This window comes from Emydura macquarii, unplaced genomic scaffold, assembly GCF_026122565.2.
Source record: "Emydura macquarii macquarii isolate MOO-44397 ecotype Brisbane River unplaced genomic scaffold, CSIRO-AGI_Emac_v2 contig_1348, whole genome shotgun sequence".
In the NCBI taxonomy this organism is placed as follows: domain Eukaryota; kingdom Metazoa; phylum Chordata; order Testudines; family Chelidae; genus Emydura; species Emydura macquarii.
The window spans coordinates 933,902-949,335 of record NW_027131485.1 but is presented as its reverse complement, the minus strand read 5'-3'; the positions used below and the strand labels follow the sequence as shown (position 1 = coordinate 949,335).

General features: G+C 41.0%; 1 protein-coding gene across 1 annotated transcript in view; it reads right to left on the bottom strand.

Moving 5' to 3' along the window:
* Positions 1–512: 512 nt before the first annotated feature.
* The window catches only part of GNA12 (G protein subunit alpha 12), a 53,595-nt gene continuing 38,673 nt past the window's right edge, over positions 513–15,434 (bottom strand). Inside the window, exons 4-5 of the mRNA XM_067550840.1 lie at positions 3,597–3,647; positions 513–2,464 (exon numbers count right to left, since the gene is read on the bottom strand). Of these exons, the coding sequence (XP_067406941.1) occupies positions 1,895–2,464; positions 3,597–3,647 (621 nt within the window). The 3' untranslated portion in view covers positions 513–1,894. The remainder of the gene's footprint in view (positions 2,465–3,596; positions 3,648–15,434) is intronic.

The window sequence follows — 15,434 nt, the reverse complement described above, 5'->3', positions numbered from 1 at the left end:
AATTTTAAAATAAATAGATTTTTCTGTCTGCAGTTCCTTACTGGTTTACTTCAAACATTTTATATGCATTATATAAAACCAAAAACACAACCACATCCTTTTCACTCCTGAAGCCAGCACAAAGAAAGCTAAAAGGGCAGCAGATTTATCCATGAGGAAGCTTTGTACACACACGTGCGCACACACACACACACAGATATGAACTTCTGCAAGCCACAAAAGGAAGGATTCTAGATTTTATCTAAGTTAAACATGTGAAAACTCCAGACAGGATTCTTTAGACCAGCATTTCTCATGGGATTAAATGGTGAAGTGTTCCTTTTTTGACATGTCATTACAGTTTCAAAGGGAACAAGAAATACAGAGATTCTGCTGACTTGGTCTAGTTAGAGAAAACCCTTCTGATTTTTTTTTTTAAAACCAGAATCAAACTATGGTAATCAACTGCCCAGTAAATGTTTGTGTTTGAAAGTTCCCTGGGAAGAAGGAAAAAAGACACTATAGCACTGAAATGAAAGGCAGACCTTAAATTTTGTTTATGTACCTCATTGTAGTAGACAAGGTTGGAATTATCTATACACAAAGAAAGGCCCCCGATAGTTAACTACATACGTTTAGATAGCTAGAAAGTCAACAGTTCACAAAAAACATTATTCACAGCCTCTTACAATTTCACAAGTGTACACCACCTCCTGAAATGGGCAACTCTAAATATGACAGTTTACTCATACTATATGTAAATTAATATATACTAAAGATCCCATTAAGAAACAGATTAAGGGCTAGTTTACAGCAGGGCCCTGCTGTCCAAATGCATCAGTGCAGCTGTAAAATTGGGATCTCAAGAGTGTTCACTCTTCTTGTAAGGTCAGCTGTTAGGAACTCATCAAGCAGCTGCTCTACCACCAAAAATTTTGCTAAAAAGTTTAATCAGCCTCCACACTTTTGGAGACCGATAAAAGCCCTGTTATTTGAGAGACTGGAGCTTTACAAATACTGCCAACTGCAGGTATGAAAACAGTGCTGAATTTTCATAAATGACACCTCACTAGAGCACCCACTATGTGCAGGGATGTGGTCAGATGTTCTAGTACGTGCCTCAGGCTGTATGTAGTATTGTGGAAGTCAGTTTCCCACGATGTAAGACACTTCACATGTAGTGCAAAACAATATCTTGTCCATATCAGCCAGGCCTTACTTTCTCCTCCATTTGACTCCGGAGTGGTAGAACAGAGGACTCGTATAGCCTGCTGGTTTTCATTTATAGTTCTACTGCATTTCATTTATAGTCCTAGACTTGCATGTCTCAAGAGACTGATACAAGACCTTCAGACAAGAGTTGTGCATCCACATTGATAAGTGGACTCCAGATCCTTGGCAAACACTGAACATGCAAGCAAGATCTGGTTACATATTTAAAGATTACATGTGGAATTGTGATTAATATATTGCCATTTGTTCTCTAGTACTAATACCAACTTCAGTATAATTTACATTAGTTTGACTGGTTAACTCAACACCTCCAAACTACAGAGAAAAGTAGTCTGTACAGTTACTGTCCTTGAAAAATAGTTTTCATTAAAAGTCTTCCTTACATAGTTTGTCAAAGTTAGATTTTTCTAAGACAGGAAGAAGGTGATGGTGTTATTCAACGTTCCAAACGAGGTGTCAAACCCTAAAACGGCCACTTTTTTCAGTAGTGTTACTCCTCCAAATGATTCAGTAGCTAACATCAATGTTTGACTTCTTCTGCCTCCGTGACTGGCTAGTTTCAACATTCCTGAGCCAAGTAAACAGCATGGGTCCAAAAACCACATGCAAGAGCCATAAAGATAAAATAGAAGCTTTGACCTATAACCCCTGGGTAGATTTTAATAAGACAAGGGGTGCTCTTTCACTGCAACATAATATCCTTCAGATTCTCTTGAAGGATTGTGTCCTTCACCGCATGAAACACAAAGCGGATATTTTCAGTGTCTATGGCAGTAGTGAAGTGATGGAAGAGTGGCTTACTGCGGTTCCGCCTCTTTCTGTCAAAACACTGCACCAGGTAACGCTGAACGTCTTCTAGTCGGTGAGGGTCACCCTTGAAGTCTGAGAAATACTTCTTAATGCTGACTGTTTTTACCTTCTCTACAAGGAGATCCATCTTGTTCAGGAATAGGATGATAGAAACATTAAAGAAGAGCTTGTTATTGACTATTGTCTCAAAGATGTTCATGGACTCAACCAGTCTATTCGTGCGTCTATCTTCCATGAGAACCTGGTCATATTCACTGGAGGAAACCATGAACAAAATAGAAGTTATCCCATCAAAACACTGGAACCACTTCTGACGCTGAGACCTTTGTCCACCCACATCCACCATCTTGAAGGGGATTTTTTTAATGATGAAGTCGTGCTCTACAATTCCCTTAGTGGCTTTTCTGGCCAGCAAAATATCTTGTTTGCTGGGAAAATAATTCTGTAAGAGAAAGGAAGATAGTGTCAAACTGTCTTAGTTGTTCCTTTCAAAATATGCAACCTCAGCTGGTATTATAAAAACAAAATTTATTGTAACTCAGTGTAATGATAGCTGTGGGGAACTATAATGTTCCTGTTCTAGGAGATCTAGGTGACATCTGATGCTCAGCGACCAAGTGAAAGACTTATTATACAAGGTCAAAATTAATAGACTTGTCAACCGATTGACTGTACATTGAAAACTTGCTGTTGAAAGATGGAAGAACCTGATGGAACATGTGAAAGCTTATCTACAGGTCCAGTACTTTCCTTCAAAGTTTCATCCCTTCTGTATATTTAAATTCAATTCTTCCATTTCCAGGTTGGAAATGACTTTACCATTAGGATAAACATGCCCCTGAGACAATTAGTGTTAATGAATGCAAGTCTCCATAATGGCATTGAAATTATTTTTTAAATCTGTATTTTTTAAAAAAGCTTGATACATTTACAAACAACATCATCATCTTGCCAGCTTTAGTGACAGCATCCTCCCACAGCAGGTATATGACCACTACCACAAGTTTAATTTTGTTGTAGGTACTGGCCAGTCTCATCACTACCTGTGGGTTCAGAACAACATTGAAATGGATGAGATTCTTCTCTCTCTATGCCACTGTTCAGGAAGAGGACCAGCAGTATAGTCCCAACTCTCCCTTCCTCCCTGTTAGCCCTTTTGCAAGAACCCAAGCTGTTTCCCCCATTGCTGTGATTCTTGCAGATGGTAGTAGCTCAATGGACAATGTAAAACTCACTGCTGCTCAGGGCAGTTGAGTACAATAGATCAGCACAGGAAGTAGATGTGGTCCAAAGATAGTGAGAGAGGTGACAGAAGAAGATGATGTGTGTTTTTGTGCATGTAACTTTTCACTGTATTCCTGTTTATTTGTCAATACAAAGGCTTAGGAAAATATCCAAACATATATCAAATTATATAGGCCAAAGTTGAACACACTTCTGGAGGCACTGTTTTCTAGATTATAATATTTGGATCTTAAGTGTACATGTTTTAAACCAGGGATATTAACCCATCTGCAAGAATGCGCTTTTTAACTTTAACCCTTGTGGACTAAAAAAAAAAGTTACATCCTCACCAGCTGGCCAATCCGATCCAGGTTATCCAGGAAGTATTTCACTGATTCACCCTGTTGAAAAGGAAAGAGATGCTACTTAAATTTTGTTTCTAAGCTAGCAAATCAAGCAGTTTCTTGAATGAAAGCCTTTTTTTGCCCATTTGCTTTTCAATATTCTCTGAACTTTAAATACACTCACAAAAGTTAGAAAACTGGATCCTGGTGTGTTTAGGGGCTGTAATGAAAACAGTCCTGTATAGTTTACTTTGAAAAACTGTTCGTAAGAAAACTGGAGCAGCTTTAACATAGCCACAAGAGTGCAGCACTTCCTGTGGAATGTCCTGTGAAAAAACAGACCCTATGCACATTACTTTAGAAAGCTATAAAGAAAGTTTACAGCAATAGGTTTGTACAATAAGTGCTCAAAATTCACACACCAAACATGAGCTGCTGCTAAAGCCAGCTTATACTTTGTCTTAATGCACTGGGACCTCTTTTATATGTAGAATACAGTTTAAAATCACTGGATAACAGCACAGTGGATTACATTTACTGGAAGCAAATATATTTGTCTTAAAACTCATGGCAGAGAACAGAAGCACATCCTACACATCAGCTGGCAATTTCTGAATCAGCAATAGATTTAAGTCACCTGGGACTTGTCGCGTTAGTGAAAATTTAAGCCAGACAAGCTAGGCAGAAAGATACAGAATTTTTATTTGTTTATTTATTTAAAAAAGGACCACCTTTTCCTTCAAAATACGGTTCCTCCTGAAGGATACAGTGGTTTTCAAAAATCTAACAATGTTGTTTTAAAAAACTGAAGTGGCTTTTTGTAAAAATGTATCAGGACTATTGTTGAATTGAGTATTTATTCTAAGCCTCAAGGGTTATTTATATGTATCTTTTAAAAAATGCATTTCTTTGCAAGAATGACTCAATATAAATTCAGCAAGACCTCCAATAAATCACACTTAAAATCAGTCAAATCAAATGTCATTTAGAGCCGACACATATGCAGGAATACTTTATACTCCTTTAGCCCCTTTCAATAGTGAAACTCTTTTCCATTTAGAAGGAAGCTTCAATTTTGCCCAAAAAGGAAAGGTGATTTCTGTCAAGAATCTTCTTCCTCAAATTCCTCCATCTTGGAATACTTCACATCCTAGTTTGAAAATCTAAGTTAGCAGCTGCTCCTTGTTGTATCGCTAGTCCCCATCCTTGCAGCTATCAAGGCGTTTAAAATCTCCCTTTAAAGCCCATCCACTGCACTGCTGGGAAGCAAGATGCATGCGCTACAGCAGGGGCTCAAACGTTTTTTTTCCAGGACCCCTTTTGAAAATATTTCAGACTGCGACGACCCACTCCCTCTCCCCATGCCAGGTCATCCTTACTTCTGAGCTGATGCTGGGGGTGGCACTGCCTTCAGAGCACCCAGCCAGCAGCTGCTACTCTCTGGCCACCTAGCTCTGAAGGGCTCTGGCTGTCAGCCATGCATGGGGCTAATAGTCACAGGCACGACATGTGTAAGGGCTGACAGCTTGCGACTCCCCCCCCCCCCCTACCCCCCAAATAACCTTGCAACCCCTTGAGGGGTCCTGACCGCCCAGTTTGAGAACCCCTGCGCTACAGAGTGCAACCAGCAGACTGAACCAAGAGGAAAATCGGTAGTTTGAGCTCACCAAATAGTTACACTCAGAATAAAATTTATCCTAAGAGTATCACCTATTATCTCCCACAAGAAAGATCTGCCTACTTATTTGTATAATCCGCAGCACCAGAATATCTCAAGTGACAGAACCAAATTCCTTTTCAGAAGAAATGAAAAAAAAGGTACCATGTTGACAGCCATTTATTTGGAAGAGTCACACTGAAGACTGGAGTACTCAAATACTAGTTCACTACAACTCAGCACAAGCCTTCAGCCAAACAGATGCTAGGAGTTCCTGAATGCCAAGTGGCAGAGGGCCCACCATACTGTAACTATCAGCTATGACACACATTACCCCAACACACTGTGCTCATAATATCCATCTAAAAAGTGACATGTAAGGTATTATAGGTAAATTGGGAACACACAGGGCCCTAAAAATCATTTTGTGATGCATGTACAGGTTGTGCACCAAGAGTTGTGTGTGTGCTGGAAATACTTAAAATGTGTTTGGGAGGCAGTGCATAAACCCAGCCTGCCCTAGACAAGAGAATGTGCATTTACCTCTCTGACCAGCTTGATTACGGCAAAGGACAATGAAAGTATATTTTCATATTTTTTATATCTATATAATGATAAACAAAGCTATCAAGCAGCAGCTTAGTGAGCACACCAGAGCACAGAGTCTGCACCCCAGGAATCCTTTCTGGCTCTTGAGGCAGACACAATGGATTTTAAGTAATATAAAGCAGTGGCCCTCAACCTTTCCAGACTACTGTACCCCTTTCAGGAGTCTGATTTGTCTTGCACGTCTCAAGTTTCAGCTCATTGAAAAACTACTTGTTTACAAAATCTGACGTAAAAACACAAAAGTGTCACAGCACATTACTGAAAAACTGCTTTTTTTTTTTCTCATTTTGTCTGTATGAAATTTTAGTTTGTACTGACTTTGCTAGTGCTTAGCTGTTATAAAACTAGGCAAAAAATCTAGATGAGTTGATGTACCTACTGGCAGACCTCTGCGTATCCCCAGGGATACACTTACCCCTGGTTGAGAACCACTGATATAAGGGGAGCAAAGAGACTTTAGTAATCCATCACTTAGGGAACAAAGGGGACAGCACCCATTGATTCTGTGAATATGGATTCCTTGGTTTGGAGATGCTCGTAACTTGGTGTAAGAAAACGGCTTATGCAAAGATTATAACGTGCTAAGATTAAGTTTTAGTCGCTAGAAAGCAAGATTTATTTTGTTTCGTCTGTAACCATAACTGCCTCTTTTTCTCTTGTTGAGTATCACTTAAATATCTGGTCTTTGTCAATAAACTTCTTGTTTTATTACAAAACCATCTCAGTGCAGCATATTAAAGCCAAGCATGAGTCTTCAGCTATTCTAACAGGATAGTGCATGCTGTCTGTCTCTCTGGTAGCTATCCGAACCATTTCTGAGTGTCCAGTGAGGGGGCTTGGACAGTGCAGTGAGAAGTCTCTGATGAACCTGAGAACCAGGATTCACTGATTGTTACCTGCAAGGGAAGGGTTAGATTGGCAGAGACTTGAAGAATTTGCTGGCAAAGCAGACAGACTAATATTTCAGAAAGCAGAAGCAAAGCTCTCTCTCTTACTAAGGCGGAGGGGTAATACGGTGGCTCAGAGTTCTGGGTGTCCTGAGCAGGATGTCACACTAATGAATAGAGACAATGGAGCTCTGACTCTTCCTGTTTTACTTGAAGATGGAAAATGACGAGTTTGTTTCATAAGGGATCCAGCATCTACACACTAAAATGCAAATAGTCACCACTTGTAAGTGATTCTGAAGGATTTAAAGATGGGTGGTAGGGAGAAACTATATTTTTCCAGGAAAACATTTTCCAAACAATTGCTAAAATAAGAGCTTCTTCCTTACAGTCATGAATTTTCAGAAGGTGAATGTAATATCCTGCATTTTCTGGCACTCTATTTTTAAAAAAGATATCTTGTCAAGGCAGCATGGGTTTGGGCAGAAGAGATCTTACCACAAGAATAAAACTCTTCCTGTAAAGCCTTAGTCATAAGGCGGGGGGTGGGGGGTTGTGAAGGCAAAAGGGAAATGTCACTGAATTAAAAGTGTACCTTTCCCCACATCCCTTGTCCTTACGTCTCTAGATGTGGAACAGACTGAAAATGGGCTGTGTCTGACAACTTGTTCTTCTCTTCAATTACTTTGTCCACACATCCTCCCACGCTCAGAACAGGAAACAGCTGTGTGCATGTAAATTGCTGGAATACACAACTAAGTTTACCTGATTTATTGCTTGTGCCTCCTTATATCCCTTGCCTTACACTGATCATTTTGTTACAAGTGTGCCATAGTTTTAAAGTCAAAACAAGACTGAAGAATAGGACAGCGTATTTAACAAAGCTTTCATCAGTGATTTAGTGGAAACAGAATAATCTTTATAAAAAAAAACAAACAAACAAACAAAAAAGGCTAAACGGAGTTTTTCAAAAGCTCTATAATTAAGGAAAACAATCGCTTTTTAAAGGGGTTCCAAGCAGTGATTTTAAGCAAAACATTCTTCATGATAAATTTTGATAGGGAGGGTGATTACACCAGAGGGTTGAAGCAGATTCAAACAGCATAGAAAGAAATGGACAGATCTAAATAATTCTGAGTATTCTCTCCTAGAAAGGAACTGAAAGAAATTAAGTGCTTCATACAAATGAAAAACAGAAGATATCCATTTCCAGTTGAAAAACTACATGAACACCACTTGGTATCAAGGTAAGTACACCTCACAGCATTTAAAATGCTCACAAAAAGCTGAGGAAGGAGACTTGGTTTCTACCAGAATAACTTGTCTCATCCAGTTTGCCAGCCAAACAATTTAAAAAGTGTTTTCCACATAACAGGTCCCAAATATAAATCTGCATTAACCCCACCAGTTTAAATCATTGGCAATGCAAAGTTACTGCAACATAAAACTGGAGAGGACAAATGATGCAGTGCACTAGCCAGGCACTATGAAGCCCTAGGTACAATTCCCTGTACTATCAGACTCCCTGTGTGGCTGGGGGTATGTCACTGAGTCTGTGCCCCAGTTCACCATCTGTAAAATGGGGATAATAGTACTCCCTTATCTCACAGCAGTGTTGTGAGAATAAATACATTAAAACTTTGATGTTTTCAGATACTATGGTAATTGAGGCCATATAAGTACCTTAGATAGAAAACTCAGTTGGTGGCAAAGTTACAAAGTAGTTTTTAAGTCTGAAACGGCATCTATTGTACCAAGTTATCTGCCTATCCTGTCTTGGAATTAAACTTCTCCCCCTAAAGCTGTTAGCAGCAACACAATTTCACACACAGACAGGAAGAAATGTTCCAAATCATTTCATTATGTGTGTCAGAGTTTTAACTCCTATTAGGAAGAGCTATCCACGTCAGGGAAGAAGTCTCTTCCAACAATAGCTCAAATCCTGGGTTCTCTCTAGAGAGAGATACCAATACAACAGAATGTTTGGATATGAAAAAAGGCATGAGAACTGGTCAGGTACATTGCATGCAAAACAAAGATGATCCAACTCCATATACGGTTATATACATTTGGCTGTTATACTGACTGTATTGGTGGTCCATCTGGTCTGTAACAGATTCTAACACTTTACCATAGTCCAACTACTACGTCTTCTGGACTTTGCATACAGATCAAGAAGCTAACAAACAATGGACTTCGTCTTCTTTACAGCATTAAGGCCATGCTGGATGAGAGCTCTAAACCATTAATCTATCCATTCTCTCAAATTCTATTTCAATGTATAATATACAACTTTTAAAAAAGGATGTACGGTAGAGCCTCACTGAGTAATTGCTATGAAAAAAGCCAGAGAAGATGAATAGCTGAAGGAGGAGGAGGAGAGAGAGAGGAGTGTTGCAATAAAGAACATATTCTGTACAATTTTCTTGGCTCCAAGAAAAATCCCACAAACCAGGGGAAGGACAGTATCTTTTAGGAGTCTCTGATGATTAGATTAAAAAGTGAAGCCTACACTAAAGATGGCAACATTCAGAGGTCACTTTTTAAAATAACTTTTTAAACACTCTAGGAGTTCTCACTATTTGGGTTAATGAAACATTCTGAAACAACTGCAAATGGCAAACTGCAACTGCAAATGGAAAAGTAGAAACTGAAATCATTAGCTTACTCAAGGTTACACCTAACCGATACCATGGTATCAAACACCTTCAACAACAAATTTTGTAAAAAAAAAAAAAAAACCAAAAACCATTCTCCCTTTGATTAACATGCTAGTTATGGGACTGAGACAGTTTTCCCTGAAAACAGATGAGGCCATAGACGAAAGTTTTCCTGCACTGTTACACTAACACCAACTATTTTCAAGGAAAAAATGTTCACACACCTCTGTCTCTTTAGTTAAAATAGGCAAAACATCTTCCATTTGTTATTAACTCCTGAAAGTCTATTCCTGATTTAGAATCCAAGTTAAGATCTTAGCATTATTCATAGTGAGTATTTAAAAGCTGAACTCTTTTGTTCTATTTTAGCTGGCACTGCAATTGTGGACTACCGTAGTAACAGCCAGTAGCATCAGTGAATTAAAGTGCAACTCTAACAGGAATGTAGTTTAGTAACAAACACGATGCTCTTTTTTCACTAACACATTTAACATTAATCCGTGGAGCTCAAAAGCTTATCCCTTTCACAAACAGAAGTTGGTCCGATAAAAGATATTACCTCACCCGACTTGTCATGGGACCAACCTGGGCTTCATCATCACCACCACCACCATCATTTAGTTTTAAGCAGTTATGTTAATGCTTGTGCAGTTCAAGGTTCTTTATCTATTACAATGTTGCTACAACACAGCTAACTCCATATTTTCCTTCACCAGGATTAAGTCCAACTGTCCATGTCCTGCCCTTGACTCCATTGCATTTATTACAAAAATTCACAACTCAGTTTCTAACTGTTTTGCATTACTAAACAACTCTTGGTTAATGTTGAAGTGTTGTACATAAGGGCTTAGCCTAGTCTTCCTTAACTCCTAGCTTACCATATGAGTGTTATCACAAACAGTTGAATGACTCATTCCAGCCCTACAAATCTCTTCTCCTTTTGCAATGCATATCCTCTGAGTAACAGCTTTGCCAACCGGGACCAAGTGAAGGAATAGGAGATGCTGTTCCCATTGTTCAGCAGCATGATGAGTCACTGCACATCTGGGAAATGCAAAGAGCAGGCCTGAAATTAGCCACAAGTCTCAGTGCAGCAACTCTTTGCGTTTCATATTTTGTTCTTCACAGATTTTGTGAAATGCAAGTTTGCAGTTCTAGAAAACAGCACAATTTGCCTAAAGGGTGACCTGAAAGGAAAAGGAAGATGAGCCCAGGCAGCCAAGCCTTTCTATTCCTTTATGATGTATCAAGGCAGCTTGAAACGTTCCTCTCCATCCTCCTGAACGTTGTTTTTTTTTTTTAATTTTAACACTTAAATTTCCAGGGCAGACAAGATCTGAAGATTCTGGTAACTGGACAAATGAAATTACATCACAAGACACTGAAAGCTGAAAAATTCAGAGGGAAAAGTATAAAGATATTAAATGCATTTCCTTTTATATGAACACCTATTTAAAACCAATGCCAAATGAATACCAAAAGATTGTTAAATTCAAATGTCCCAGTTCTTTCAGTTAAGATGCAACAGCTCATAATACATGTGAGCCCCTCAAAGAAAAAGTCCAGCAAAACCATAACACTAGATTTGACATTTGATTAGTTCTAGTGTAGGAGGCAAGCAGGAAAAATTGGCAAGACATCCCACAAACTTTTCAGGCCTTCTATATACAACAAACGTACAACCCATTCTTTAAAAGATACTTTGCAGGTCACCTTTAACAATCCCATAAAAGCTTCATACTAAAAAGATTTACTAGAGGAGAAAGATAAAAAGTATTAACTTGTCACTTGAAGCCTTGGCCAGATATTCAAAGCCACACTGGGCTGCTTAGATCAATTATGAAATATCAGAACTGTCTACACTACCTAAAAATACCGGCTCACTTCAACAGCTACCTTTGAAAGACCAAGTTTCACTGAACTCGGCTGTAAACTGAGAGCACTCAAAATGGGACCCTCTGTTCTATATTTTCTGTTTTCCTTTGCTTCTCCCAAAGGCCCCTTTGACACAAGATTAATTTAGCCCTTCCTGATCATTCTGTCTCTATGAAGCCTAGCTGCTAAATTTAGAGGGGACAATTTTGGGTAGATCAGTTCGTCTTTGCCTGGCCCTGCTAAAAAGTTAGGCCAGACATTCTTTAAGGAAGATTATAACAGTGACAGACTCTCAAATCATAGCAAAATATTCTCTTCACTGTTAATTCTTCCTTGAGACAGGTTGGATGGCAGAGAGAAAAACTCTTCTAGACTGCAGCCAACACATAAAAGCTCAAGGTAGAACAGCAACACAGTGATCAGAATATAACAGCAATGTTTAAATTGTACCTTCCATTCAGAGGTATCCTAGTGTTTCACAAGTTAAGGGGAAAGGAAGGAATCTAGTCTATTAGACCTTTTGGCCTAGCCTTCCTGGGATAATCTGTTACAAGCAACACAGTATGTGAGGGCCCAACTTTGGGGAAAGGTGCCATTTGTGTACAGTTTAAAATTGTTTCAAAATAAATTCACGGAGAGAAAAATAAGTATATATAAAAAAGCATGCAACTGAAATGCTAGCATTTCATGAGGTAGAAATATCGAGAAGTACATTCCTCCATAATTCCCAGCAGTCTCTCTAACTGCTGAAGCTATGAAGTTGGATGTTATAAGTGAGATGAGTTATAGAAGCAGGTATCCAAGCTAGCCAGATGGCTCACTCACTACACCATAGTGGAAACATGGGTTGGTAACCAACCATGGGTATGTCTACACAGCAATGTAAGCTTAAGGTTAGTGGGACTCAAGTCAGCTGATCCATGTCAGGCAACTGTGGGCTTGAGCATCTATTCTGCATTTTAATCCTAGGTTAAGGATTTTCTGGCCCGTGCTTGAACCTAGGACTCTCACATCTACACTGCAGTGGACAGACCAGAGTCAAACTAACCTTATCCAGGTGCGCCTGCCCTTCCCCCCCTGTTGATACTCTAGCCCTATGAGTGTGTTGCACTGTGGGAAACTCTACTGTCCACCCTGTTTCCTACCTGTGACAGTGCTACTGATGGCACTCAGGTGCCCTTAAAGAGCACAAATACATACACTTCATAAGGCTGTCTCAGGAGAATGACTGCAGTTCATGAAGGTTTTATACTGAACTACCATCTAAGCTGAGAACTGGGCTCTGCACCTCTAGGCTGAGTCACACTGGCAAAAAATGCCCAGATGCACCTGTTCTGAGGATAATTAGGACATCAGTCTCCAGAGCTGTCAAACTATTCAAATGAAACTTTGCAATTCTTAATTTTTAAAATGGGATATTCAATGAACGTGTTTTTGCTTGTTTTTTTAAATTTATTTTTGTCTCTTTGTTTTGAAATTTGACATAAAATGTAGGTTTCAGAGAGAAAACCCCCACCCCACCCCACCCTGGCTGCTGCCGGCTACAGGGCAGTGAAGTGCATCCCCATAGCTTGGGATGCAGTGTGCTCTAGCACCGCCTGGGGATCTCTTACCTCTGCCCTTGCTGCACCCAGGGAGGCTGTGTGGAAGTTTTGGGGCTGGCTCACACTGACCGCCCTGACAGTACATGCTGCCCAGGTGCCTTTGCACATGCAACCCCAGGGAGGGACACAGGAGCAAGGGACAGAATTGAGTGGGAACATGCAGCTGCCCTGCAGGGAGAGGGAGGAGCTGGATCTGGAGATCCTCCTCCCCGGCTGTGCTGAGCCAGAAGTTCTGCCACATCCTCTCCCTGCAGGGCAGCCGCTTAGTCCCTGCTCTGCTCTCTGGTCCTTGCTCCTGGGCCACCCCTGCTATCCGTGGGGCAAAGTGCACCAAAATCTGGCTGTGGGAAGCTGCTCTCTTTGCAAAAAGCATTTTCTGATCGGTCTCCACTGAAAACCTGAAGGCTCTGACAGTGTGCTTACAGACTGGTGTTCAGCAGACTATGGGTTAACGCTGATCTGAGCTGCTTCCATTTACAAAAAGAGGTGTGGCTTCCATTTGCCATAAGCAGCACCACAGATTGTCGGCATAGAGAGGAGAGGACTAAGGAAGTTGTCCCAAGGAACTCTTGGGTCCAGGAAGTCTTTGGGATCTATCCCAGCCAAGCTGAGTTTGCATGCACAAAGGAAAACAATAGGGCTCAGATCATAGGTCTCAGCTTAATATGGGCTCATGTCCCAGCCCTGCAGGGACTTGGAACCCTATGTTTGAGCCCTAGGTTAACAATTGGCATGTGGATGCAAGAGGGGTTAGGCTTGAGCTTGGGCATGCACCCATGCCTTCAGCCCATCCTCCTGCATCAATACCCAACTTCGAGTGGAAAAATAACCACCCCAGCATCCTAAAGGATGTCAGCTGAAACCCCTCATGAGCAGCAACTGTAATGCAGGTTCATTCAACTGAATAGTTCAGCTGAACTGCACCCGACCAAAGAAGATTTACCACTGTACAGTCAGAGGGGTAATAGGTAGGGTGACCACCTTTCTGCAAAAACGGGACACATGCAGGTGGCTCAGCCTTCCCCATAGACCCGCCCCCTGCTCCTCCTCTTCCCCCTGAGGCCTCACCCCCTGTCCAGGCCACAAGTCAGAGCTGGGCAGTGGTAAGAGCTTCCTGCGAAGTCCTGGACTCTCCTCCTGCCCTGGGCAGAGTGCTGGGATGCCACAGAGCAGCCACTGGCCCGTGTCCCTGCCCCCCAGGGCACCCCACTGAGGGCAGGTGGAGGATCTGGGACTCCAGGGCTCCCTGGGCAGCTCTTACTACTTACTATCTGGCTCCAGCTTCTGGCCTGGCAGGGGCAGAGCCTCGGGGGGTTGAGGTGGAAGGGGCAAAGAGGAAGAGCAGGGGATGGGGTCTTGTGGTGAGGGGGGTGCTAAGGCCCACCTCAGCTCCTCCCACCTGGAAAATGCTGTGCTATCTCTGAGCCTCAGGCAAGCGCAGAGCAGTGCCGCAGGGAATCCGGAACAAATGCTGTTTCAAAGTCATTCAGCCTGGGACCAGGACTTGAAATGTACATTTCAGGACTGTCCTGCCCAATTAAGGATGGGTTGCCATCCTAGTAACAGGCTTGGGAACAAATGAATAAACTTTACTACCCAACATTTCACATAAAACAGTACTCAAAACGTGGTGTGTTCTGAATGAAAATGGATGGAATCTACATTAGTTATTTTCTGGGGAGGACATACAGTGAAGATGTTTATATATGTTAACAGTTCACCCCGAAAGATGCCAAAGTAACTAAACATGCAGCTGAAATATTTAAGACCATTCTGTATCTGATTTCTCTGCTTCACTGCATTCCAACTCCTGTCTGTGCACTGGGATTTATTGGCACCCATAAGCATTCTGTTTTTCAATCAACAAATAATTAGGAGGTGGAAATTAACCATTTCTCCTCATTTAAGCTATACAGCATTTTAGCTGTATTGGCTCTTCCTCAATGCCATTTAGATTTCCTCCTTAACTGTTGACTGAGTTATTGGCTCCCATCCACTGTCTCCAGTGCTTATCCAAGTTGCTGCTATCTGCACCCTGCAAACACCAATTACAAAAAAATTCACTATTAGTTTCCAAATTCTTAAAAAAAAAAAAAAAAAAGGTCCCCTTTCTACTATTGAAGGACAAGGCATCAAGCTTCAGCACCTGAAAAATCTTACAAATTTGTCATCTGCCAGCTTAATACAAACAGGTTATGCAAAATCCTGTCCATGCCAGATAAGCACAAGGGCTCTCTGTAGACTCATCATGGCTGCCCCTTAGCAAACTTATCTAAGAATTTCACGATAGGCTTCAACGTCAGTCACTTTTTAGTTTTGCAATGTAGAGGTTAACTATTAGGGACTTGATGTTTCAGATATCGGCAACAGTGGCTCATTGTAAAAAAAGCTGCAGATAAGACAAGATAGCACACTTCTTGCACTGTGAGAGTCAGTGAATCATACCAGGCCCCATAATTAAGGTCTTGTGCTTCAAGTGGCCTTGACAATAGACTACCCCTCATGTATATCACTTCTCAAATCACCTCGTATGTTCCACAATGCTCCTATGA